General features: G+C 47.5%; 1 protein-coding gene and 1 long non-coding RNA gene across 2 annotated transcripts; both read right to left on the bottom strand.

Moving 5' to 3' along the window:
- Nucleotides 1-2637: 2637 nt before the first annotated feature.
- Nucleotides 2638-8202, bottom strand: LOC116567315. The gene is made up of 3 exons (XR_004276185.1): nucleotides 7663-8202; nucleotides 3823-4004; nucleotides 2638-2860 (listed from the first exon to the last, which is right to left on the bottom strand). It is a non-coding gene; the product is annotated as an uncharacterized LOC116567315 (long non-coding RNA).
- Nucleotides 8203-9781: 1579 nt separating this feature from the next.
- On the bottom strand, nucleotides 9782-16680 carry LOC116567313 (group IID secretory phospholipase A2-like). Its single transcript, XM_032302296.1, has 4 exons — nucleotides 16576-16680; nucleotides 13936-14080; nucleotides 12949-13055; nucleotides 9782-11360 (listed from the first exon to the last, which is right to left on the bottom strand). The coding sequence occupies exons 1-4, from the start codon at nucleotides 16661-16663 to the stop codon at nucleotides 11215-11217; spliced, it is 486 nt and encodes a 161-aa protein (XP_032158187.1). The 5' UTR covers nucleotides 16664-16680; the 3' UTR covers nucleotides 9782-11214.
- Between the last annotated feature and the right edge of the window lie 10157 nt (nucleotides 16681-26837).

Genomic DNA, 26837 nt, shown 5'->3' with positions numbered 1-26837 from the left:
GACCATCCTAGTCCACTTAACCCATGCACATTTCATGACTTTCCCTTTTAATTAAAAAATTTACTTAAGGGGCACCTGGGTGGCTCAGTGGGTTAAGCCTCTGCCTTCAGCTCAGGTCATGATCCCAGGGTCCTGCGATTGAGCTCCGCATCGGGCTCTCTGCTCAGCAGGGAGCCTGCTTCCTCCTCTCTCTGCCTGCTTCTCTGCCTACTTGTGATCTCTGTCTGTCCAATGAATAAATAAAATATTTAAAAAAAAATTTACTTAAAACAGTTTTCATTTTTGGGGGCGCCTGGGTGGCTCAGTCTGCTAAGCATCTGACTATTTCTGCTCAGGTCATGATCTCGGGGTCGTGAGATGGGACTCTGTGCTCAGTGGGGAGTCTGCTCCAGATTCTTTCCTTTCTCTCTGCCCCTCCCCCGATCTCTCTCTCTCTGTCCCAAATAAATTAATAAATCTTTAAAACATATTTCATTTTTTATGATAGAATATTTTCTTAAAATGTGTTACTCACCTCTCCACTGTTTAAACCAAGAACATCCCTGTAAGTTTGTTACTGACAAAGGCTCACCTTACCCAACCTTTCACCTAGGCTCCTCTATGCCCTTGTTTGACTGGGCTCTGTCCCTGAGTCTCGTCCCCAACGGCAAGAATTTTGTTAAGTCACTTTAGCGAGGATCATTAGAACATTGCTGGGTCTCTAACGTTCTATTTTTCAGCTTTATTTTTCATGCCTTTTTTCTTGTCTTGTAAGTTGTCTGTGCTCATAACAATTTAGTAGACTCTACTTTTGTAAACGGAAATGAAATATTTATGTCTTCTCCTTACCTGTTCCCTCCAAGGTTCGGAAATTCCTAGTGAGTCTTCTTATTTCCACGGCAATATAATTATTTGCCTGAGTTCACTAAGAATCAGTTCTCCCTGCAACAGATACTCAGTGGAAACATTGGTTATGTAACTGAGGCTCTGATGGGAATGTCCTATTTGAGAACGATGTACATAGTTTTAAGGACTTAAGGTTGACTTCATGGAACCAATGCTCATGAAGCCCTTTTGAAAAAAAAAAAATTGTTCTAATCCCTGGCTTTATAGGGCTCCTAGCCTTGCAGATGAGTAAAGAAGGTAACTTACTGGCAGACCCAGGGACCACAGGATATCTTGGGGACCTTGAAAGGAGAGGAAGTCACCCAAATCTATGGATACAGAAGGCAAAATCTGGTGAAGATTTCCCAGACTTCCCAGCCTCCAGAGTTTTCTTAAGTGTCTAATCTGAGATTCCCTGTGAAAACTTCTAGGACAGAGCAAACTAAAAAAGGGATATGTGGTCAAAATCTGTTTTTGTCATCCTTATGTAAATAATCATGTCCAGTTGGATGAGACCAGAATAATTTTGTAAACAAGATCAGCTGCGCTTAGATTATCTTTGGTCAGAAAGGGGGTGCTGACTGCAGAGAGAAATTTCGTGTTTTAATGGAAAACAACAGCTCACCCTTGGGGTTCTCCAATATCTGACTATAATTCCCCAGACTGAAGTTTCTAATTATTCTCCCACCTCCCTGGCTCGCATCCCTGAGAACTGAAACTGCCGTGTTCCCGATGCCCTATAAACAGAAGCTGGACGACTTGAAAAAAAATCTAGAGAACTCATGATCGATGGTGTCTGCTGTTGTGTGAGCCACTCAGAACGTTTACTGGAATGCCCGATGCCATCACCAAAGACATTCGAACCGCAAGCCGGCAAGGTCGTTGGATCATCATTGCTGTCCTCACTCCGTCCCGTAGATGTCTCCAGCCCCACATCTAGAACTCTTCCAACTGGCTGCCTTCGGGTCTCAGAAACTGGGCTCCCCATGACTAAACTTTGTCTCTCCATTATTTTCATAGAAACTCCCCTATCTGAGGCCTGACTGCTCAGACCATCCAGCAGCTAGCTGCTAGGACCAGGTCCCAAGTAGTGGGTTATCTGATCCTTCATGAAAAAAAAAGGCAGCAGAATAATAAAAGGACTCATGGTGTTCTGAGGAAAGATTGTCTCTTCTTTCCTTGAACAAGGAGAGGGACGGATGAAGACTCTTCTGGTCCAAATTGAGTCAGGCTCCTCTAAGACCTTTTTTGACTCAGCCACATCCTTAAGAGCAAGAATCCTGCCAAGGAGCTTTAACCAAAACCCTCACCCTCGATATCTGATCACTTTGATATCTGATCACTTTGATATCTGATCAGATTCCTCACCCCTCATCATCCTTGAGGTGATGTCTGATCAGCCAGGGCTCCTTTTGGCAAGAATCCTGTTCAGTCAGCTTAGCTGGAATCGCCCCCCCCCCGCCCCTTACTTCTGATGTATATTCTTTTAGTGATTTTCCAGGCCCACCTGCTCCATGGTTGTAAATCCCCACATGTCCATCCTGTATTCTGAACTGAGCTCTATTGTATGTGAAGGCTCTTGTCTCCCATTGCAATCATTCCTGGTTAGAATCTACTTTTTTTTTTTTTTTTTAAGATTTTTATTTATTTGACAGACAGAGATTACAAGTAGGCAGAGAGGCAGGCAGAGAGAGGGGGGAAGCAGTCTCCCTGCTGAGCAGAGAGCCCGATGCAAGGCTTGATCCCAGGACCCTGGGATCATGACCTGAGTCGAAGGCAGAGGCTTTAACCCACTGAGCCACCCAGGTGCCCTGGTTAGAATCTACTTTTACCCCTTTAACTACTGCCCACCTCTGGATTTCCTTTGCCTTTACCTTTTCCTGGAAGATTCCTTCCTGGTCATTGTGTGAATTCCTCTGCACTGATGTTTTCATTCTACTTCAGCTGCCCTGTCCCTTCTCCAGCAAGGAGCTGGAGAGAAAGGGAGATGGATCTTCTAGCAAAAAAAAAAAAAAAATCACATCTCAGACTCATCAGTCCATCAACACCAAAATGATAGATTCTGGGAATTGGCAAACAACTCATTTATCAGGTTTGACAACCCCTGAGGCAGAGAATCTGAACATTGTTTGGTTGCCGTGCCTAAAAACTCTTTGAATCATCAGTTCTAAACAGCTGATTTAATAAATCTGGAATGTTGCACAATTGGTTTCCTGCCAGACGCCAAGATTACTCAGGTTTCAAATAAACGTGTTGATTGTAAACCTACAACCTCTTATTATCTTCTCTAAGGATCTCTGTATCTGGACACGGTTGTGCTATCATACTGTGCATCCAGTCCAAGTTCTAACGTGTTTCAGCTGGGACACTTCCTTTCTATGTAGAACTCTCCATAGAAAACTCTCCATATTAAAAACCTTCTAATATTTTATGCTTCGCAAAGTGTTGTCAAATCCATGATCCAATAGAACCTCAAAACACCCCATTTTACAGAGTGGGCAACTGAGGGATAGAGAGAAAAAGGTCCTGCTTGAAGTTATTGCTGTCAGCACTTGAACCAGCTTCTCAGAAGCTGAAGTTTGGGGGAGTCTCCCCCTCATGGGAACAGGGACCTCTTGGGGGCTGGACTGGCATTTCTTCATGAGCGCCCACTGCCTTGCCTGGTGTCTGACACAATGGGGCAGATCCCAGTGTAGATAGTACCCTAAGTGTGCTTCGCCATGGTTCCACTGAATCCTCATATTAACCTACAAAGGAAGTACAGCAAACACCTTATCCTGTATGTGAGGACACTGAGGCACGGGGAGGTCAAGGAGCTTGCCCCAGGAACCACAGCTGGTAAGCAATGCAGAAGGGAATGAACCCCAGAGCCCGCCCTCTTCGCCCAGGAAAGCTGTGCTGAATCAGTATGGCGGCCCCCGGCTCTAAACGATGCCCAGACAAGGTTTCAGTTCAGACCTTGGCCAGCACAGCTGCTGACCCAGGAGGGATGGGTTTCCAGTTGCTGGCACCGCAGGCTACCCTGGTTGCCCAAGCCACAGTGACAGCCACAATGAGGTGGCTAAGGAGGGGTGTCTTCTCCACCGCCTGCCTGCAAATGCCATAGAGCTCCAACAAGCAGGCCTGGCTGAGCACGAGCTCTGGGGAGAAGGAAAGAAACAACAGTCAAATAATGATGGGGATGCCACCACCAGGACCCACGACCACTGCTGCTAACAGTCCTTCAACAATGAGCCTGACAGTGACTGCTATGTGTTCCACAGGCTGGTCTCTAGGGTGCCAAGTGCCTTCCAGAGGTCTGTCATTCACCCCTGACAACACCCTGTGAAGACAGTATGATAATTCCCATTTTATAGATAAATAAATAGAGGCCCAAAGAGTGACTTGTGCCCAAGATCCTACAGACCCCAAAAGCTGGCAGACCTTATATGTGGGACTCTGAGCCCACACTCTTGACCACTACATTAGAGCATTTTTCCTGCCAACTTTTCATGTAGTGCATTTTCCCCACAGAGTCAAATTGTTCATCTTGTTTTATTCACCTTTCCATTTAACATGAGCCTTTTCACCCTGACTGCTTTGGGGTCAACAGGGAACTGCAGGCCAGTGTTGGTGAAGAAAACTTTTCTCTACCCTCTTAGATGTAGTCCATGGGGGCCTGCAAATTAAACTAACAAAAGACAGATTAACAGGAGAAAAGCCACATGATATTTATTCATATTGACATGCACAGGAGTTCACAGAAAAGAAGTCAAACTCTGAGTGATAAGACCCAGAGGATTCCTTTATAGCAGAGAGAGAGTTTGAACTTAAAGGAACATAACCTGTGAGGAAATGACTAAGAGCTATATGGGGGCAACTAATGGAAGAAAGGCTATTTTAGAAAAGTCTGTTTATGCAAACCAATCTGGCTGTTGACTCCCCAGCTCTGATGATAAGAGCTGCTGTTCTCTCCAAGTACAAGGTTGGGGGCAGTTTCCTCAAAAGGAAATTTATGTCCTGCTTTGAGGCAGATAAGGGATGGACAGAGAACTCTTCCCGCATCTTTGCATTCTCAACTGTCTTCAGCTCAAAATAATTTCTATGCAAAGTGGCATATTCTGGGATGACATATTCTGATCCCTTTTGAGGCCTTGGAGCAAGAGTATCACAGAAGCTGGCTTAGCGTGGGTGTCTCCTAGCTCCCGGTCCGGCACTCCGTGACTGCCTTCTTCCCCTGTGTGCTTGTGCTCCCCAAGAGCAGATCTTGTGTTCCTCCTCCCTTGTCTCCAGGACCTTCTACAGCATCAACCAGCTGGTGTCCCCCCATTCCCCACCTGGCTTGGGACTCACCAGAGAAGAGGACAGTGTTGCTCACGGAGCACCTGACCTGCTCTCTCTCTAGTTCCTTCTAGTCCTTCAGAATACCACCAGTTGAAGTCGGTCTCTGCGTGGAGCCTGGGCATCCTCAGCACCTCTCCCGTACTTGCTAGTTGACCCAACTATTGGTCCTGCTTTTCTCTCTCCAATAAGAGTTTTATTTCCATTGACTTTTTTGTTTGTTTGTTTGTTTGTTTTCAGTCACCTTCTGTGGATGACACGTGATACTGGTTTTCTCTATACCAGAATGGAATTAACTTCCTTCTTAAATATTTAGGTTAAGAAAAGTTAAAAGAAGAAGAAGAAGAAGAAGAAGGAGGAGGAGGAGGAGGAGGAGGAGGAGGAAATTGAATTATTAAACCAGACATCTGGATGGTGGTGTGTGAAAGGCTGAGGTTTGGGAAGCAGGTTCCTGCCCCCTCCTACCTGGCAGAGGACTAAGTGGGGGCCAGGAGAACGGGGCTTGCATGGAGTCTGATCTAGAAGGTGGGTCTCCAGGCTTCCAGCTGGCTGAGCTGTGCTGGCACAGGTGGAACCAACCTTGGCATGAACGGGCTGGTCAGCCCCACAGTTGACCATGGGGACAGACTCTGCCTGCTCTGGATGCTAGCCATAGGGGGAGTGGGTAATGGGAACCTGGGGATAGAGGTGACAGCCTGCACCCTTTTGAAAGATGTTGCTGGGCCAGTTGAAGCCAAATGTCCAGCAGCACTTGGTAAAAATACAGGTTCCTGGGTCCCATCCTAGACTTACAGAATCAGACCTCCCGGGTCTGGGTTCTGGCCTAAGAACCTGCATTTTAAACGCTCTCCTCCTGGGAATTCTTGTCCACTGTGAGGTTTCAGAACTTCCCCCTTCGGGAGCCCACCTTCCGGGCCGGAGAGAGTGGCCCTGGGTCGCGGAGCTTGGTGTGGTCTGGCCTCGTGTGCCCAGCCTCTGCAGCTTCTTGCTGATTGAGTTACCTCGGGCAAGATATTTTACTTATCAGAGCCTGCTTCCTCCCCTATAAAAGAAGGTCAAAATACCCGGCTGGGGGGGCAGGTGTAAGAGATCATGTGTAGAAGGTTCTTAGCACCGGGGAACCCTGAAAAATGGCATTTTCCCATCTCCCTCTTAAGAAGCCAGAAGCCACCTGGTTTAATTATTTCCTCTTCCTGCTGCTCTGTGGTGCCCAGACTTGGGGTTTTGGGGACCGAGGAGACTCAAGTACAGCAGGGATCCGTAGAGCCAGGCCCTGGGGCAGACTCATCTTGGGGCTTCAGGGGAGAGGGGAGCCCCACCCCAGGCCAGCCTGGGCCCGGGGGAGGGGCTCCAAAAGAGATCGCCGGCCTGGAGAATGATCTCTGACGGCAAGGTCTCCTGGGAGGAGGGGCGTGTCCTGGGCAGAGGGAGGGGCTGATTCCTGAGCGTTCTGAGGGAGGGGCTGGGAGGTGATAAACTAAGTTTTTCCAATCTAAGATAAACAAATGGCTGGATGAGTGATTAAGAAAACCAACAGAAAAGGCAAGCAGAGCATTGAGATAAGTCAGGGTGTGAGGGGGTTGCTTTAGGTTGGGAGGACCCTGATCTTTCTCAGGGAGTGACTCCTGGCTGAGCTCATGACGGAAGGGGGACGGTCTTGCAAAGAGCCGGGAAAGTCCATCCAGGAGAGGCGCCAAAGCAAGGCTTGGCCAGGAACCTAAAGCAGAGAGAGGAAGGAACCTCTCTGCCTTGCCTTTTCTGACCTGCTTTGAGTTTTCACAGACTACTTTAAAATCTCTCCTTTATTTTAAGTGGAAAAAAAGAAAAAAAGGACCTCCTCCAACCCCAAGTTCTAGAGAGAGCCAGGCCTTCACTCCCTGTTGTCCAGGTTGCCCTGTGAGGTCAGGGCGGGTCTGTCCTCAATAGTTAGCAAGGACACCTTGCACTCCGAGGGAACACCCCCAAGCCCCCTCCAGGGGCACTGGCACAGGGGTACTGACACAGGAGCCTCAGCCACCCCAACCCCCTCACCCCTCCACCCCCTACCCCCTCACATCACAAGGAGCTTGGGTGTTTGGGAGAGGTTCCTACTGGGAAAACAGGCAGAGCTGTGGAGAAGGCCCCTCATGCCCCAGGCTGGGTCCCCTGCCCCCTGGAGGTGGTACCCTGGGTCCAGGTGGCCTGGGGATTCAGCCAGCAGTGGGATTAAGGGCTCCCACCGTGAGGGCTCTTAAGTGAGCCCTGCTGTGATGGGCTCCTCTCAGTACAATATTACCCCCATCTCTCTCCCCAGGTTGCTTCCTGCCTGGCCACATTGCCTCTTACCTCCTCATCCTCTTACCCACTAAGGAGCACCCAGGGCCCTTATTCACCAACTTTCCCAGGAAACAGTGTGGGAGGTAGGGGGAGACACAGCCCCGGAGCCAGAGCGAACTGGGTTCGAGTCCCGACTCTGCCGCTTATCAGCAAGTGACTCACCCTCAAGTTTCAGTTTCTGCAGCTGGAAGATGCAATACCATGCCCCAGGGAGGGGTGGGGAGTGGGGGAGTGGGCACCCCAGGTGTTCCGTGTTGGCAGCTCTGTGCTGGCTCCACTCCTGCCCCTGTGGTTGTCCCTTTGTGAGTCTGACCCCCGAAGGGGCGGGGAAGCATGGTGACTCGTGTCCTTCTGTCTGCCTCCTGCATCCAGGCTCCTTGAGAGATGGGCGCGGAGAACGGAAACTGCCGGTGAGTCTCTCCTTCCTTCATGCCTCTTACCCAATTCCAGGAACAATTCCAGGAACTGGAAATTGGCCCAGAATGAGAATGCACGGGAGGGAGCGGGGTCCTACCTTACTTTGCGGACTCAGTCCTGGCTGCCCTGAGACCCCATGTGCTCGTCCCACCTCTTGGTCCAAAGTCCCATGTCTTTACCAACCTGGGATTCATTCATTCATTCATCATTCATTCATTCATTCATTCATAACAAACAACTCTCAGTCACCAAGCAACTGTGACCACCAGGCCCTGCACCAGGTCTTAGCTACAGGCACGGTCCTGCTCCTGACCCAGCCTTGGACTTGCCCACCCAAGGCCATCCTATCAACAACCCCAACCGCTCTCATTGTAGCCGTTACCTGCAACTCTGGGACATTGACCCGGTCTCCTCTCAACGGTAAATAAAACTGGAGGAATCAACAATAGCCAGAGTAATCCCATCACCTTGAAGCACTAGGGTTTGGGGTGGTCAGTCCTGCGGGTAGTGGTAAGGCTTATTGAAAACAGACACAACAGGGACCGCATGCTCTCTGCTGGATGTTATCATGTCCAGGTTTGGGGTCTGGACCACAGCTGTGATCTGGAAGCTGGGAGGAGCCACCCAGGGTACGAGGTGGGGAGGGGGGGCAAAACAGCATGGCCAAGGTGGTCCATGAGCTGGAGAGACCCCCGGTGCTGATGCCATCACCAAGTCACCGAAAAGCCACCTTACCCCTGGACTTCTTGTCATGTGAGGTCATTGCTGAAGCCCATCAAGTCACAGGAAGCCTCCTGACCAGTACAAATGGGACAGGGTGCCAGGGGCCAAGTAGGGAGAGTCTGGGGTGGAATCCTGGCTTCGCCTTTTGCTGGTTGTGGGACCTCGGAGGTTGCTGTCCCCATTCTGAGCCTCAGGTTGTAAGATGAGGACAGTAATGTCCAAGCCTGCCAAGATGGATCTTGTCACCATCCCAGAGCCTGGCATACAGGAGTGCTAATGGACAAGCAGGGTCACCAGCTCTTGAATAAATGAACATTGTGCACCAGGATCTTACTGACACGGCTTGCACCGTCACGTGGATGGGAGAGAGGAATTGGGTGGAAAGAAGGGGGACATCGATTAACTATTCTTTCCTGATGGGTCTTGATTTCAGATGTGGTCATTACATAACAACAAGAGCAAGAGTACTACAGGTAACATTAAAGAGGCATTATCGGGGCACCTGGGCGGCTTGGTTGGTGAAGGGATGGACTCCTGGTTTCAGGTCAGGTCATGATCTCAGGGTCATGAGATCGAACCCAGAGACGGGCTCCATGCTTAGCGTGGAGTCTGCTTGGGAGTCTCTCTCCCTCTGCCCTCTCCTCTGCTCTCTCCCTAAAATAAATACATCTTTTTTTTTTAAAATAAAGAAGCATTACCATGTGTGGGGTATGGTGCTGACAGCTACATACACAAAAATCTTATTTAATCCGCTGACCTCGTCTTATTTTCTTCTAACTTTTGCCTATACTTTACATGCCTGGAAACCCAAGATTTCTTAGGTGAGGTCACATGGCCAGTCAGGGGTATGACTAGTATTTGAACCCAGTGCCCATGGTTCTTAATTCCAATTACCTGCCTCACATGAGCCACTGAACTTCATGGGGAAATAGGAAACATGCTTTGACAGTTGTTTCACTTACGGGTGTCACAGGCTGGAGGGCCAGTAGCTCCTGGTGCTCCAGCCCTGTTGTTGGGGACACAGCTAATTACATATAAATGACAGATCCTTATATGAAGAAGCCGCCCGTCCATCCGTCCACCCGTCCATCCATCCACCCATCACAAGTCAGTTTCCCTAGAAGCTGAGCCTGAGACAGGATTCTTGTGCAAGTGAGCGATTTATTGAGGGCATGCTCTCAGGAGAAACCTGTAAGGCAGCAAGGGAAACAGGCCAGACCAGGGTATGAAGCTAAGCAAAGAGGTGTTCCGGACGTCTGGCCTCAAGCCTGCTTCCATGCTGCCCGGTGGTCCTGCAGGGAGGCTGGGGCTGGTCAGTTACATCCTTCTGGTATTACACTCTCTAGGCACTGGTTAGAGGTGAGCGGGGTGGGGGGGTGGTAGCTCCCAGCAGACAAGGAGGAGGAGACAGATGTGAGCACACAGCAGCCAAACATCTGGCTTAGCTGGGGATTGGGGAAAGGGCCAGGTGGGGATCTGGGTTGGGTACCAGCAGCATCTACCACAACCTCCATCCATCCATCATGGGATCATTTTGTCTACGAACATTAATCGAGCCCCTTTGCTATTTCGGGGAGCAGAGGAAACAAAGATGAGAGACAAAGCCCCTGTCCTCTAGGACCTCTAGTCCAGCAGGAGGGGATCAGAAAAGGCCAAATGTTAAATCCCACTTAAGATCTAACCTGGTAGACTACAGACCCGTAAAGTGCTATGTGGGTCTGGAGGATGGAACAAGCCCTCAGAGCCAAGGAGGAGTCAGCCAGGGGAGGCTTCTGTTGCAAGTGGCCCTGGGACCCTGAGGAGCCTCGGTGGGGCTTGGCCACCTGAGGATGGCTCCGCCAAAGTTCCAGCCCGAGAAAGCTCCTAGAAGCAGGAGCGGACACACCAGGTGTGCGTGCGGACCTGCATTTGGAGCAAGAGGACCAGGCAGCTTCATCTGGCCTTTAGCTCCAGAGGGATTCGTGGAGTTCCTTCTTGATCCTGGGCATGACTTTGGATGCACAGATGCAACAAGTCCAAAACAGTCATGGGTGCTTCCCACAAGGACCGCCCAGCCTAGTTTGGGAGAGCGACATAGTGGTGGACAATGCGGGTCCCAAACTCTGTGAGATGTCCTCCCTGGGGCGGGGGTGGTGGGAGGCTTTGGGTTTTAAGAAGTAGAGCCATGTGGACAGAAGGGTCAGCATTGCCCTTCAGAGAGGCCATCCCGGCTGCAGCTTGGACAGTGTGTCAGACAGAGGGAGACTCGGGCTGGCGAGTGGCTGTGGCAGGGAGGACGCGCCGCACCATGGCCCCCAAGTCCCCACCCCTAACACCTGCAGCTTCACCCCAAACACCATCCCTAGGGGGCTTCCTGGACTTGGCTTCTTCTCAGATCTTAATCCACAATCAGAAGAGAGTGTCTGCCTCAGTTGGAAAGATTTGGAAGGTCCAAGAACAAGAAGGAGGGTGGGGCGTGGTTGAGACCCTCCCAGGCCAGTGGAGGGGGTCCGACGCTGGGGCAGGGGTGGAGTTCCAGAGCCGCAGATGCTGAGGAACGGAGGAGGGAGTGCAGGGCAGCAGGCTGGGCTACTCCTAGCACGTGGGGGGCTGGCCTTTGCAGCGGGGACGCCAGTAGTAACGCAGGTCCTTCTGATAGGTGTGCAGGTTCTGCTTCAGGCAGAGGGCTATTGTCTTGTCACAGGCGCACAGCTGCTGCTCGCACCAGCTCCCCTTATCCGCTGCAGGTGGAGGAGAACAGAGCTCAGTGTCTATTCCTTCCCGAAGCAAAGCCCAGGGTGGCCTTAGGGTGCCTGGAGGGAGTTTCTGAAGGCAGCCCTGTCCTTGCTCAGCTAGAGTACCCTGCCCAGCTGCTTGGGCTCTAGCTGCATGACCTTGGGCATGTACGGTGACCTCCCTGGGTGCCTTGCTCCTTTTTTCGTTTATTCATCCATTTACTAGACAACTGAGCACCCATCCTGTGGCAGGCCCTAGGGGGACAGGACTGACCCAAACTGACGCATAGGGTTTACACTCCCGGGGTTGGGGGGGCAGCAGATATTCGAGAAGCACAGAAATGGGGATCATAGCCTGTTCCTCGTGGAAGTAAGGGATGACGCAGGGTCTACAAGACAGTAACATGGCGGAAGGGGACTCAGCACCAAGAGCCATTTGAACTGAGGTGGGAGGGGTCTGCTCCCCCTGCGGAAAGCCGCGGTGGCCAAGGGGGTGTGCTCAAGGCAGAGGAGACAGCATGTGCAGAGACTAAGGCTGAACGGACCTTGGTGCATCAGTTTCAGTATCTGTCCTTGGGATGAAGGTAAGAGCTGGCCTTGGGGCTGCTGAGAGTACAGGAGAAGCAAAGCGCTCAGCACACAGTAGGTGCTCAATAAATGTTGGCTATTATTATTGCTATTATCATTATTGAAAGATTTTATTTATTTATTAGAGAGAGAGAAAAGAGTGACAGTGAGCATGAGGGGGAGGAGGGGCAGAGGGAGAGGGACAAGCAGATTACCCGCTGAGCAGGGAGCCCGACATGAGGGTCGATCCCAGACCCTGAGACCATGACCTGAGCCAAAGGCAGATGCTTAACTGACTGAGCCATCCAAGCACCCCTGTTGCTATTATTATTAAGTCTTCAATGAATAGGCAGTGATGTGATGAGCCCACTTGATTCCCAGGCCTGGGAGCTGCTCGCTGTCTCCAGGCAGGGGCCCAGGGCCGGGGGGGACCGGAGGTCTAGCCCAGGCTCTGTCACCTGCAGCTGGGTGACCCTGGACAAACACCTCGTCCCTCTGGCCTCACTTTCCTTGTCTGTAAAATGGAGATCATCAGGGTGATGCTGCTCCTGGCCGGGCTGCTCTGAGGACCAGTAATGATGTAAGTTGTAACGTTGATACTGTACTTAGCCCAAGTAATTGATCTGAGCATGCGCCTGGCAGCAGACACGTGTGAGGCTCATTCGGTCTGCTTGCATTTTAGCTCTGAAATTAACTTTAGGGAGTAGAAGGCTCTTATCATCCCAAGTTTACGGATGAGACTACTGATGCTCCGAGGGGTTAAACAATGTGTTCAAGGTCACGCAGCCAGTTGATTGTGGCTCTGGGATCCAAGCTGAGGTCTGCCGCCCTTCCAGATCCAAACGCCCACTGGACCTCTCCCTACTCCCAGCCCCATTCCTCCAGAACCCCGCTACTGTCGCTGGACATACGAGAAAAACAGACAGCTTGAGGGGCTTGTGTACTGTCACACAGCACGTGAAGGCAGTAAGCGCCAGACCTCCGTTCCTCAGCCTCTAACTCCAAACCCGAGACCCCCGGCACTCACGGCACTGGATGTCCCCGTCGGAGAAGGTGTAGTTGTAGTGGTCTGTGTGGACACGGCACTGGTGCTGCCTCAGGTAACCATAGCAGCAGTCGTGGCTCTGACAGCACCTGGAGAGAGAGGACAAGAGGAAGGACAGGCAGGGAGCACGGCTGCATGGGGGGGAGCTGAGCGCACGCTATGGAGGGTGCACTAGCTCAGGCCTATTGAGGACTTCCTGTGAGCCAGGCACGTGTTTCCTGCGTGAATACTCCCTTCATCTTCACTGCTCCCCTGTGATGGGGGCACCAGTATGATCCCCATTTCACAAATGAAGAAACAGACTCAAGGAGGTCAAGCCACATGCCCAGGGCCACACAGCCTGTAAGTGGCGGATGAGGGAAGTGGCCCTGGGTCTGGATGGCTCTCTTCCCTCCTGGCCGATTCCCCAGGGGGCCTGGTGAAGATTGCACGAGACGGTGGCAAAAAAGAAGTAGGAATTTTTTTAAAAAAACAGCACGCAGGGGCGCCTGGGTGGCTCCGTGGGTTAAAGCCTCTGCCTTCAGCTCAGGTCATGATCTCAGGGTCCTGGGATCGAGCCCCACATTGGGCTCTCTGCTCAGCAGGGAGCCTGCTTCCCCCTCTCTCTCTGCCTGCCTTCTACCTACTTGTGATCTCTCTCTGTCTATCAAATAAATAAATAAATAAAAATCTTTAAAACAAACAAACAAACATAAACCAGCATGCTGTGGCAGAGGGAGTGAGTGTGGGTATTCTAACTAGATTGGGGTTGGAAGGGCCGGGGGCCTTCGGAGACTCTGCAGAACCATCCAGAAGGCAAGCTCCAGGAGGGCCTGGACGGTACGGGGCCCCAGCAGGGTTGCTAGAACAGACCACAAAATGAATTCACGGAATGAATCCATGGGAGAACAGGAAAGGGGAGAGTCCCGGGGTGCGGGCAGGACGGGACAGGACAGGACAGGACCGCCGCCCTGCCCGTGAAGGGATTACCTGTCTGTGGCATCTTTGGGTTGACCTTTGCCCCCAGGTCCACAGTGACAGCCATAGGACCAGTAGGAGATGAGGGGTGTCTTTCTGGTCATTTGTTTGATCATCTTGTTCAGGTTCAAGATCCCGCCCTGGGTTGGAATCACACCTGCCAAAGAGTCCAGCAACAAAGAGAGGACGTGAACGTGAGAGGTGGCCAGCGGACCACAGGCCTGGCACTTGTGACCGGTTGCACCAAACCAGTGACCTTGGATAATAAAATGACAACAGCCACTGTGCACTATGGCTGTTAAAAATACAGCAATAGTGAGGGCTTATTGCGTTTTCTTTTCTTTTTCTTTTTCTTTTAAGAGCGAGGGAGAGCACGAGCAGGGGGAAGGGGCAGAGGGAGAGGCAGAGGGAGAAGCAGGCTTCCTGCTGAGCAAGGAGCCCAAAGCAGGACTTGATCCCAGGACCCTGGGATGCTGAACCGACTGAGACAACCACGTGCTCATGTAGTCATTTACTGACTTCATTCAACCTGTGAGATAAATCCCCCCCCCCCCCGCCCAATAAATACTCTTTTTATTTTGGTACTTTCTAGAGGTACAGAAAAGTTGCAAGGAGTTACAGAGCGATCTTATACACCCCTCACCTACTTCCCTTTGAAGTTATGATCAGCTTACGTAATTACGGTATACTTTTGGGAACCAAGAAACTGACATTAATACAACAAGAACTATGCTTAATGCCCACTTGATAGATGAGCAGCTTGAGCCTCGTACTGGGTCACAGTGGCCGGTACATGGAGGAGCTAGGACTGAAATCCCAGGCGGCTTGGCCCCGTTTCCTGCTTCTGCACTGAGTTTCCAGTCTGTAACAGGAAGACTCACCCTTCTTCCTGCACCCTGCTTTGCACACCCTCTCCCCCACCTCCCTTAGAGAAAGCTACAGAAAAAAGCTCTCCTGTGGCTCACCTGGGAGTGAGCCCTAAATTGGGGGAGGGGGAGGTGGGAAGAGGGGATTTGGGAAGGGATCCTACAATGGGCCAAGGGTGAGATCCCCAGCAGGTTGCCTTGGGCTGCAGCTAAAAGTGACCGGGGGTGTCTGGTACTTGCAGGTCTGTTCTGTCCCCGGTGTGTCCCCTCAATGTACAGGAACCCATGTTGTTACTCCTGTTTGACACGGTGGCTCCAACTGGACACACTTGCTAAGCCTTAAGGGGACTAATGACCCATCCCAGGCCCACCGGAAGCCCAGTTTCTGTGCTAAGGAAACCGGAGGCAAGCCACAGCAGACTTCCCACCCACCTTGTGCGTCAACCAGGGACCTGAGTTCAGAATCTTGCCTTTCTGGTCTTCCTCCTCCCTCTTTCTGCCCCAAGTCTGGCTCTTTCCATGTCAGCTTAGCAATACACAAGTAAACTCACACTTGAATGATGTCGTTTTCCCTTGCCAGGCAAGCTGTACGTTGAGCTTTGGTTCAGAATGCGTTGGTATGGTAGTCTTCTTTCTTACAATTTTACAGTAAGGAGAAACCAGCCCTGAGACACCGAGGAGCTGGGGTCATGATGCCTTTGGTGAACTGGCTTAGCTTGTCAGTAATTCCTGTCCCGGCAACTCTTTCTATCCTCCGCTGCCACCAAGGGGGATGGGCGCCCTCCCCCAAGAGTTACAAGGCTATCGGCTCATCACGCACATGCCATGTGTGAAACACCAAGGGGGATGGGCGCCCTCCCCCAAGAGTTATAAGGCTATCGGCTCATCACGCACATGCCATGTGTGAAACTATTGTTTGCTCATTATTAATCCCACTTGCTAAACCCTTTGGATACATTTTCTCTTCAAAGTCCTAACAACCCTATGAAGAGGGTGTTATTGTGTCCATTTTATAGGTGAGGACATAGAGAGGTGGGGTGACTCGGCCAAGGTCATCCTGCTAGGAGACAGCATTTGAAAGCAGGCTCGCCTGTGTATTTTATCTCTCCAGCGTATTGCTTCTTTATATCTGAGAGATGAGTTCCTGTAGCTTGACTGCAATTTCCCTGATGGTTTTTGCTGTAGCCCTGGAGATGTGTTCCTCTAAAAAAAATGTAGTAGTCCCAGGATTATATAAAGCCCCACTTTAAAGTACAAATCCTTTCTAACACTGGATACTTGGATGGATTGAGGAACAAAAACACCGATTTGCTAGCAAGCACATTTTTATATTTGATCTGCGCAAGTTTGAATGGAAACCGCCCCATCTCCCACCACCATTAACAGGACCCTCTTCCCAGGTTCGAAGGAGACAATGAACATGAAAGAAAGGGTTCTAAAAGTACATGGTACTGTGCATAAGTGAAAGATTGTTATTATCTGGTCAAGGTGACAAAGGGGAGCAGGGTGAAGCGGGGAGATCCTTTTCTGTAACTTGGCGTCCAAAGTCCTGCAGGCACCTGCTTAGCTGCATATCCTTATGGCAGACCAGAGGCATGCTGCACAGCGTGGCAGCCCAGAGCTCCCCGGCCAAAGCCAGTGTTCTAGGGGACCAGCCACTGGGCTGGCTCCTTGCAGGGGCAGAAGGATTGAGGACTGGGGGCCAGCGTAGGGGATCAGAGCAAAGGCTCAGTTGAGGAAGAAGATACAGCACCCACTCACGTCCCACCTTCCCTTCCCAGCTCACCAGCAAACACCAGCAGTGTGCACAGCAGGGGAAGCTCCATGGTCCCAGCACAGAGCAGTGGACGCAGCTGCTGGAAGTACCTTTCCATACTGGCAGCCTTTTATATCAGAGTCGCCCCACCCGGCACAGCCCACCCCTGTCCTTCCCAGCTCTGGCATCCAGCACACTCTTTCCATTTCCTGTTTTTAGCAACGGGGAATTTTATGGTTTTTATTTTTAATACCAGTTTTTTTTAAACCTTTTGATTGCAAAATGAACACATTCAGTGGAGGAGACTTGAAAATCATAGACAAAACAATTTAAAATCGCTTGTGAATCCGGTATACACCATTCCCTTTCTTTGGGATTGAAATATATTTGACATATAACATTGTGTAAATTTCAGGTGTGCAACATGTTGAGTGGATACATTCATATATTACACCATGACTGCCAATTTAGCAATAATTAGTACCTCCGTCACGTCACAGAATTATAATTTCTTTTTAGTGGTTGGAATAAAGATCTAATCTCTTAGCAAGTTGAGTGATTATAGTGCAATATTGTTGTCTGTATTCGCTAGACTGTGCATTTGATCTCTAGGACTTATTTATTACTTGTTGCAAGCTTTTGCTTATGAACATTACTTGTCCTATTTTTGTTCCTCCCTGTCTCCTGGTAACCACCATTTTACACTCTGTTTTTATGAAGTTGTTTGTTTGTTTGTTTGTTTGTTTGTTTTAAGTACTTTCCATGCCTCATGTGGGCTTGAACTACTAACCCTGGATTTGAGATTGAGAATTTCATGCTTTACTGCCTGAGCCAAACAGGTGCCCCCTGCGTTTGGCTTTTTCAGACTCCACAGATAAGTGAGATTAAACAGTATTTGTCTTTCTCTCTCTGACTTATCTCACTTAGCATAATGTCCTCAAGGTCCATTCATGTCACAAATGGCCCGATGGCCTTGTTTTCATGGCTAAATCCTGTCTCATTTTGGTATCTTGACCCCATCGACTTCATTCACCCACTGAGAGGCACCTGAGTTATTTCTACCATTAACCTTTTGTGTCTGTTCTTCTGGTTCTATGGCTTTACAGACCTTTCCACACTTTTCCCTTTCCAGATTAGAAAAATGTTACAAGTAGTCCTTTGTCTTTTCATTGACCCATATAGCTTGAACCTATTTCTATGTCATTAAGGATTCTTCTGTGGTAACAGTTGGCAAGGCAACTCTGTATTCCTTTACACATCTCTGCTGTACATTTAATGAATCCCCTATTGATGGACATATGGGTTGTTTCCACTCTTTTTTTTTTTTTTTGTAATTTTGTAATACTAGTCCATACAGTGGTACAGTGAGAGACATCTTTGAGGCTAGATCTCAGTTTGTGTCCAGAGTTATTTCGTAGGATCTGTTCCTAAAGTGAACTTGAGCGTCTCAGCATGGGCACAACTTGAAGGCATTTGATGGGTGTTGCCATTTTATTCTGCGGGTCTGCCTCCGTTTGCATAGAAGAATCCTAACACATTCCATGGTGTGGACCCAGCCTAGCTAGGGTGAGTGGTAGCAGGCGTTCTAGAGGTTTCCTGCAAACACTCCACTGGTAGCCTTTCAAGTTTTAATAGAGGGTCCACTGGTAGTAGAGATTGGTTTTCTCCCATGCCTGTTAAATGGCGCTCAAGGACATAGTCCACAGACTGACCTTGCTGCCAATTCACCCAAAAAAGTGTGCCAGTAAGAGTCACTGCTGAGAGTTCTTTCTTGAGTCTAATTTTTTTCCTTTGTTCCTTGACTCAGTCACCAACTGACCACTTCATCTGTGAGAAAATAATCTTCATGCAAAATAAGCAAGCAGTAAGCTCACCATATGTCCCGGGCATGGTCTGTGACACGCCTTCCTGTCATGGGCTCTGTGGTCATTCCCTTATACTGCTCTCAGTGTGGGACTTCACCATACTGTCCTCGGGATCTGGGCTCCTGATGGGACACGTGGGTACCTCTCAGAATCCCAGCTTCTCCTGATCTAGTTATCATTTGGGTAGGAGCAAAACCAGCAAGGACCACAGGTACTTTGTTGATTCCAGAGGCTTTTCCCTAATGGGAGAGAAGACATACCATTCATGCTACAAAGAGGCCTCAGAACCACTGTCCCTGACATGTCCTGAGACCTCAGGGCACACCTGAAAGGCTAGGGGCCAGAGGGACCTGCTTCAAATTCTGGCTCCTTCTCTTACCAACACTGGGACTCTGAGCCAATCACTCCCCCTACATGAGTCTTGGTTTCCTCATTTGCTGGTGGGGACAATATAAGGACAATAGTACCTCCCTTCTCTGGTCACTATGGAGTTTAGAGACCATGTGCATCCAGTACACTGTACCGGGCCCCACCTGTGGGAAGAAAGCCGCCACAGTGACCACAGCTCAGGCTGTGTAGCATTTCATGGAGGTGAAGAGGGTGGCAGGTGGTGTTCAAATCCAGACCACCTGGGTTAAGGCTAAACTCCCTGGAGCTCCAGCTGCCTCACCTGGAGCATCATGTCTTCCTCTTCCTCTTGTGTAAAATGGAACAATGACAGTACCTACTTCCCAGGCCTGTTGCAGGAATTAAACAACATGGTAGGTGAATGGGGCTTGGTCCAAAGCTGGAGATCCACAGATGGTAGTTATGATGGTTCCCACCATCAGCACCATCTTTATCAGTACCATTCCTGCTTCAATGAACAGAAAACAACTAGCCTTTTCTTCTGTGTTGTCAAATCTGCCTTAGTCCTGTCCACTATTCCTTTCCTCTGGTTACCTTGGCGTGCTCACATTGTGAAAATTCCTTCGACATCTTTACAATCAGACTGCTGCGGCTTTGAACTCCAGCTTAACAATGGCATTACCTTGATTCCACTACTTCATCTCTCTGAGCCTCAGCTTTCCCATCTGAGAAATGGGGCCAGCGATGCATCCCCTGCTGGCTTTCTGTCATGAGTTCAGGTGGAATGACAGGGAACACAGGTACACAGGCGGTGATCGGGAAATGTATGGCACCTGGTGACCCTTCCTCCTAGGAAGAAAGACTCGAAAGTTCTGACCAAAGCGAGAAGCTGGGCAAACTGACCTCCCCACATGTCTCAGACCCAGAGTCTCTTGTTTCTAAATGACCCAGGGCTGGTCACACATAGCAGGGGGATTTCCACTTTGACTTCTCAATTCATTCAGAGTGACCTAAACACAGACAAGTGGCCATGAAATGTACTTTCAGAATCACTTGAAATCCCCACAGGCAGCAGCTTTGTGGTGGTCATTGCCAGAAGGTTCTTCTGTTCCCAGCCCCAGCCTTGCCCCTGCTGCCTTCCTCCAGCACCACCCCAACCTGGGAGGCGGCAAAGCCTGGGCATTCAGAAGGAAATGGGGCCAGACCGCCTGGCCTGATGTGGATTCTCACTGCTCATCTGTTTCCTCATCTGTTAAATGAGGTGGAGGGAAAGGAGAAAGCACCCCACCGGGTTTCTGTAAGGATTCCAAGGGGCATATGTGGTGCTTGGCTCGTACACTGTAAGCTCTCCATAATGACAGCCAGTGTTGTTACTGATAATTGGCTTTTGGGAGGCAAAGACCACACTTCCAAGAAATTCCATGGGAAACCAGCAAATGGCTCCATTTGATAGGCATTTCCTGAGTACCTTCTACACGCTAGCTGCCAGCATGTACAGCACACTGGGTAGGATGCAGAGAGGAAGGAGTAAGGCAGATCCCCACCAGGAACTCATTATGTCCCCAGGGCAACCAGACACTTTGGAGCTGGTTGGAACCTGGGCTGTGCCAACCCCTGGTGCCCCAGCTCCTGGTGGGGATAGAGGTCTCCTACCAATTTACATGAGATGATTTGGATGGAGATATTCGTTTTGGGGATTTGGCTGGAGCCCCATGGAGAGGGCCATACGGAAGTTTCAGACCTAGGCTACGGTCATGGGGTAGTTCCCAGGGGACAGAGGAGAGCAGACAGGGCACAGTGTGGAGCTGGAGGAATGTCCCCTCCTCTGAGCAGAGCAAGAGTGGCTCTGAGATGGGGTGGCCCCAATGAGTGCCTGAGAGCCTGCAGCTTTGGGGTGCTGAGACCTCCATGAATAGCTGTGTAGGTCACATGGGGGAGCAGAAGAGAAGACTAGGAGAAGCCTGGGGCTCCCAAGGCTCCTACAGAGACTCCCAGAAATAACAGCAAGACTTTATTTGGGAATTAGGAGCTCAAGGGGGTTCTGACTTACATGGGCTGGATAATAAACCAGAGGCATTTCTTACTGTCCATATGACCCAGAGGCCCTGTGAGCCCCAGTAAAAGGGTTAGCTTAAAGGGATACACCATTAACTCCGTGGAAAATAACAGTGCTTTGCCTTGCACAAAGCCTTTGCTCTCACTCCCTCCTCAAAGCACAATTTAGATGCTGGTACTATTTGCTCCCTTCCAGAGGGGTTAGTGGGACTTTAAAGGGTCAGACCACTCAAACAGAGGGCTAATCAGACCCAATGTCACTCCCAAGTCTGGTTTTTCTAGTGGGCTGTAGCTGTGGGCCATGTGGACAATGGCTGAATGGTGTCCTCCCTCAATTTACATATTGAAATCCTAGTCCCCGGTACCTCAGAATGTGGCCATATTTGGAGAGAGTCTTTAAAGATGTAATTAAGTTAAAATGAAGTCATTAGGGTAGGTCCTAATTCAATATGACTCCTTTTAAGAAGGGGAACTTGGGACAGGGACAGGTAGCGAGGAACGATCATGTGAGGACCCAGGGAGAAGATGACCATCTGTAAACCAACGACAGAGACTTCAGAAGGAACCAACCCAGCTGACACCTTGATCTGCATCTTCCAGCCTCTGGAAGTATAAGAAAATAAATGTTGTTGAAGCCACCCAGCCTGTGGGATTTGTGATGGCAGCTGGAGCAGACTAACACAGGTGTTAAGGGAGCCCAGAGAGAAGCCTACCCCACGTAGGCTCCCTGGAGGAGGTGAGCTTCTATTAGTCATCATCCTCTTTCTTCTGCTTGCTCCCCTTCTCCACCCTGAGTGTACACACACAAACAGTGCCTGCAGTGCAGGGATCTGATCTGAGGGACTGGTGTGATCCTCCAGACACTGCCTGTAGACAGGCCTTCCCTGACTCATAAGGCCCTCCTGTTTATTGCCTCAAGTATCCGCCTCCATGAAATGGGAGCAATGTCCTTTGATGCCTCACTTCCTCCACAGTCAGCTGTCTAATGATTAGGGATGACTTGGCAAAGCAATCATTATAGATATGGATATATAAAACATTTTTGTTATAAATGTAGAAGCCGTCTGTTTTTTCTTAGAAAGGTTCTTTGTTTCTTTTAAAATCAACTTTACTGAGGTACGATTCACATAGAATAAAATGTACCAATAAATGCGTCAAGTTCAATGAGATGTGTCAATGTACACCTTGTTTCTTTTTAAAATCAGCTTTACTGAGGTATGATTTACATAGAATAAAATGTACCAATAAATGTGTCAAGTTCAATGAGTTCTGACAGATGTGCACGACTGTAGAACCACACCCCCAGCCACCACAGGAAACACTTCCGTTCTCCAAGAGAGTTCCCTCGGGCCCCCCTGGAGGTTGTGCTGTCCCATGGAACAGGGGTCCCCTCTTTTCAACCGCGGAGCTGGTATCTCGTTGTATGACTGTATCACATGTATGTATCCCATTGTATGACTGTATATGTATATGTGTATGCATCTCATACAAAATCCTTTTTCTGGTTGGTGAACACTTGGATCATTTATAATTGGGAGCTGTTAGGAATGTTTGTGTATATGTCTTTGTATGAACACATGCTTCCTTTTCCCTTCGGTAAAAAGCAAGTGGTGGAATGACCAGGTCATATGGTAGGTGTATGTCTAATTTGGTAAGAAAGTGCCCATCTGTTTTTCAGAGTGGCCATACCATTTTACATTCCTTCCACAAGTATGGGAAAGTTCAGTTACTTCACATCATCCCCCAAATTTGGTACGGTCAGTCTTTTATCTTTTAGGCACTCTGATAAATGTGTAGTAGAATTTCATGTGGTATTAACTTTCATTTCCCTAATGCCTCATGAGCCTGAATACCTGTTGTATATGCTCATTTGTCAACTATTATCTTCCTTGGTGAAGAGTCTGTGCAAATCATCTACTCATTTTAAAAAATTGTGGTCTTTTCTTATTATTGAGTTTTGAGAGCTCTTTATATATTCTGGATATAAGTCCTTAATCAAATTTTTGCAATATTTTCTTCTGGTCTGTGACTTATCTTTTCATGCTCTTAGGAGCCTCTTTTAAAAAACAGAAATTGAATTTTCAAGAAGTTCAGTTTATTGGGTTTATTTTCCCTCTTATATGTTGTTATTCTGATGTTGTAATAAGAAATCTGACTCCTCTGACACAAAGATTTTCTCCTATGTTTCATCTAGAAATTTTATAAGCTTAGGTTTTTACATTTAGGTCTGTGATCCATTTTTAAATATTTACTTTTATAAATATTTTATTAATATATACAAAACTAACATTTGGTATCCTTACCATTTCCAAGTGTACAAGTTAATGGTACCCAGGACGTTTACACTTTTGCAACCGTCATCACTGTCCGTCCACAGAATGCCTTTCATCTTGCAAAACAAACCCTGCACCCTTTAAATATTAACTCCCCATCCCTTTCTCTCTCTAGTCCCTGGCCACCAACATTCTACTTTCTGTCTCTATGAATCTGGCTATTCTGGAGAACATCATAGAAGTAGAATCATATAGTGTTTGTCCTTTTCTTGACTAGCTTGTTTTACCTAACGTAATGTCCTCAAGTTTTATCCAGATGACATGAATCAGAATTTCCTTCCTTGTTAAAGCTGAATAATATGATCCATTAAAAAATGCCTTTAGGGTGCCTGGGTGGCTCAGTGGGTTAAGCCTCTGCCTTCCGCTCAGGTCATGATCTCAGGGCCCTGGGATCAAGTCTCACATCATGCTCTCTGCTCACAGGGAGCCTGCTTCCTCCTTTCTCTCTGCCTGCCTCTCTGCCTACTTGTGATCTCCCTCTCTTTGTCAAATAAATAAATAAAATCTAAAAAATGCCTTTATCGAAATATAATTTCGGTCCCATACCATTCATTCATATCAAGTATACACTTTGGTGTATTTTTTTCTCTATATTCAGTTATGCAACCATTACCACAATCTAATTTACCACCCCCCCCCAAAAACCTTACTCATTAGCAGTCACTCTCTAACCCCCTCGGTCACACACTCCCTCCCCACCAACCTCCACCGTACCCCCCATCCCCAGCCCCAGGCCGCCATGAATTTATTTTGTGTCTCTACAGATTTGCCTATTCTGGACATTTTATGTAAATGAAATGATATAATATGTGGCCTTTTGTAGCTGGCTTCTTTAATTTCACATACTTTTTCAAGGTTCATCCATGTTAGAATATGTTTCATCAATATTTTTTTTCCTTTTCATTGTTGAATAACAGTCCACAGTACAGATAAGACACATTTTATGTGTCAGTCCATCAACTGATGGACATTTAGGTTTTTGCGACTTCTTCGTTATTATGAATAATGCTGCTATGAATATCTGTGTGCAATTTTTGTGTGTGTGTGTGTGGATGTGTGTTTTTATTTCTCTTTGGTATATAACCAAGAGTGGCATTGCTGGGCCACATGGTGACTCCACGTTTAGTGCTCTGAGAACCCTTGAAGTGTTTTCCCAAAGTGGCTGCTCTGTTTCACATTCCCAGAGGCAATGTATGTGGGTTCCAATTTCTCCACATCTTCACTATTGCTTGCTGTCATTTGTCTTTTTTATTATAGCCATTTAGCGGATGTGAAGTGGTATCACATTATGGTTTTTATTTGCATTTCCCTACTGACTAATGATGTTGAGCATCTTTTCATAGGATTCTTGGCCATTTGTTTCCTTCTTGGGGAGAAATGTCTATTCAAAGCCTTTGCCTATTTTCAAGTTGGGTTGTTATTTCTCAATTGCTGAGTTGTAAGAGTTCTTTTTATATTCTGGACACAAGTCCCTTATTAAGGATGTGCACGTATTTTCTCCTATTCTGTGGGTTGTCCTTTTACTTTCTCGATAGCATACTTCGCAGGGAAAAGGTTTTAATTTTAATGAACTTAAGTTTATCTTTTTCCCCCACTGTACTTTCATTATCGTATCTAAAACTTCATCCAACCCAAAGCCACAAAGTTTTAATCCTATGTTTTCTTCTAAGAGTTTTGTAGTTTTAACTTTTCCGTTTAGATCTGTCATCCATTTGGAGTTAACTTCTGTGTATGGTGTGAGGAAGGGATCCAACTCCTTTCTTTTGCATGTGGATATCCAGTTGTCTCTGCCCCATCTGTGGAAGGCTTTCCTTATTGAATTGTCTTGGCACCCTCATCAGACTATAATCCATTCTGATAAATTTTTGTATATAATGAGAGGTGTGAATGGACATTATTTTTTTCTTTTTCCTTTTTTCCTTCCTTCCTTCCTTCCTTCCTTCCTTCCTTCATCCCTCTCTCTCTTTCTTAGTGATTATTATTCTAGCACTATTGATTAATTATTCTAGCACTATTATTGAAAATCTATTCTTCCTCCATAGAATTGCCTTTGCATCTTTGTTGAAAATAAATTTTTCCAGGGGTGTCTGGGTGGCTCATCATTTAAGTGACCATCTCTTGATTTTGGCTCAGGTCATGGTCTTGGGGTCTGGGGATTGAGCCCTGTGTCAGGCTCCATGCTCAATGGCGTCTGTTTGGGATTCTCCCTCCTTCTCTCCCTCTACACCCCCTACCCCACTCATGCTCTCTTGCTCTCTCTCAAATAAGTAAAATCTTAAAATGTTTTTTCCATAATTGTGTAGTTTTGATTTTGCATCATCTATTTAGTTCCATTGGTCTTGTTGTCTATTTTTATACCAATGCACACTGTCTTGATTATATAATGTTACGAGCCTAAAATCAGATGATGTAAGTTCAACAACCTTGTTCTTCATTTCAAAGTTGATTTGATATTCTAAAGGTTTTTAAATTTTCCTTTGAATTTTAGGACCAGCTAGGCAATTTCTATAAGAAACACCTATAGTATTTTAATTGGGAGTGCGCTGGCTCTATAGAGCAAATGGAGAGAACTGACATCTTAACAACATGCAGTCTTCTGATTCATGAACATGGTATATCCCTGCATTTATTTTTGTCTTCCTTGATTGTCCTGAACATTGTTTTATAGTTTTCAGTGTACATGTTTTCCATGTATTTTATCAAATTTATCCTTAAATATTTCATATTTTTGGATATTATTATGTGTTTTTCAATTTTGATTTCCAGTTATTCATTACTAATATATAGAAGTACAACTAATTTTCTTACAATTTCATCTTCTATTACATAATGTTCTAAGCTCATTTATTAGTTCTAGTAGCTTTTTAAAGATTCTACAGTGTTTTTTACATGGACTGCCATGTTTATGCCAGTAGAGATATCTTACTTCTTCCTTTCCAATCTGAATGTCTTTTATTTCTTTTCTTGCCTGGCTAAAACAACCAGTACAATGTTGAGTAGAAATGGTGAGAGTAGATATCCTCACTTTGTTCCTAGCCTTTGGGGGAAGAGCAACCAGTCATTCACCATTAGGTATGATGTTAGTTGCAAAGGTTTTTTGTACATGTTCTTTTTCAAGCTAATGATGGTCCCTTCTATTTCAGTTTGCTGACTTTTTTTTTTTTTTTAATCAGGAATGGTTGTCAGATTTTGTCAAATGGGCTGTTTCTTTGTATTTATTAAAAATATCATATAGTTTTTATTCTTTAGTTTGTTAATATGGTTAATGACATTGATTGATTTTTAATGTAAAACCAACCTTCATTTCTGGGATAAACCCCACTTTCTCATGGTCTTTTTTCCTTCTTTATATTGTCAGACTCTTTGCTAATATTTTGTTAAGAATTTTTGCCTCTAGGGACCCCTTGGGGGCTCAATTATTTATAAGTCTAGCTCTTGATCTCAGCTCAGGTCTTGATCTCAGGGTCATCAGTTCAAGCCCCACATTGGACTCAAAGCCCCAAATAATTTTTTGCATGTATCTTTATGAGGGATATTAATCTGTAGTTTTCTCTTCTTGTAATATCTATATCTGGTTTTGGTATCAGAATAATCCTGGTTATCAGAATAAGTTAAGTGGAAACATTTTCTCCACTTTAATTCCCTGGAAGAATTTGAAATTGGTAATTATGGGCTGCATTTTGCCCCCCCC

This window comes from Mustela erminea, chromosome 10, assembly GCF_009829155.1.
Source record: "Mustela erminea isolate mMusErm1 chromosome 10, mMusErm1.Pri, whole genome shotgun sequence".
Taxonomy (NCBI): domain Eukaryota; kingdom Metazoa; phylum Chordata; class Mammalia; order Carnivora; family Mustelidae; genus Mustela; species Mustela erminea.
Note: the sequence above shows the minus strand (reverse complement) of the source record. Positions and strands in the feature narration are given on the sequence as shown.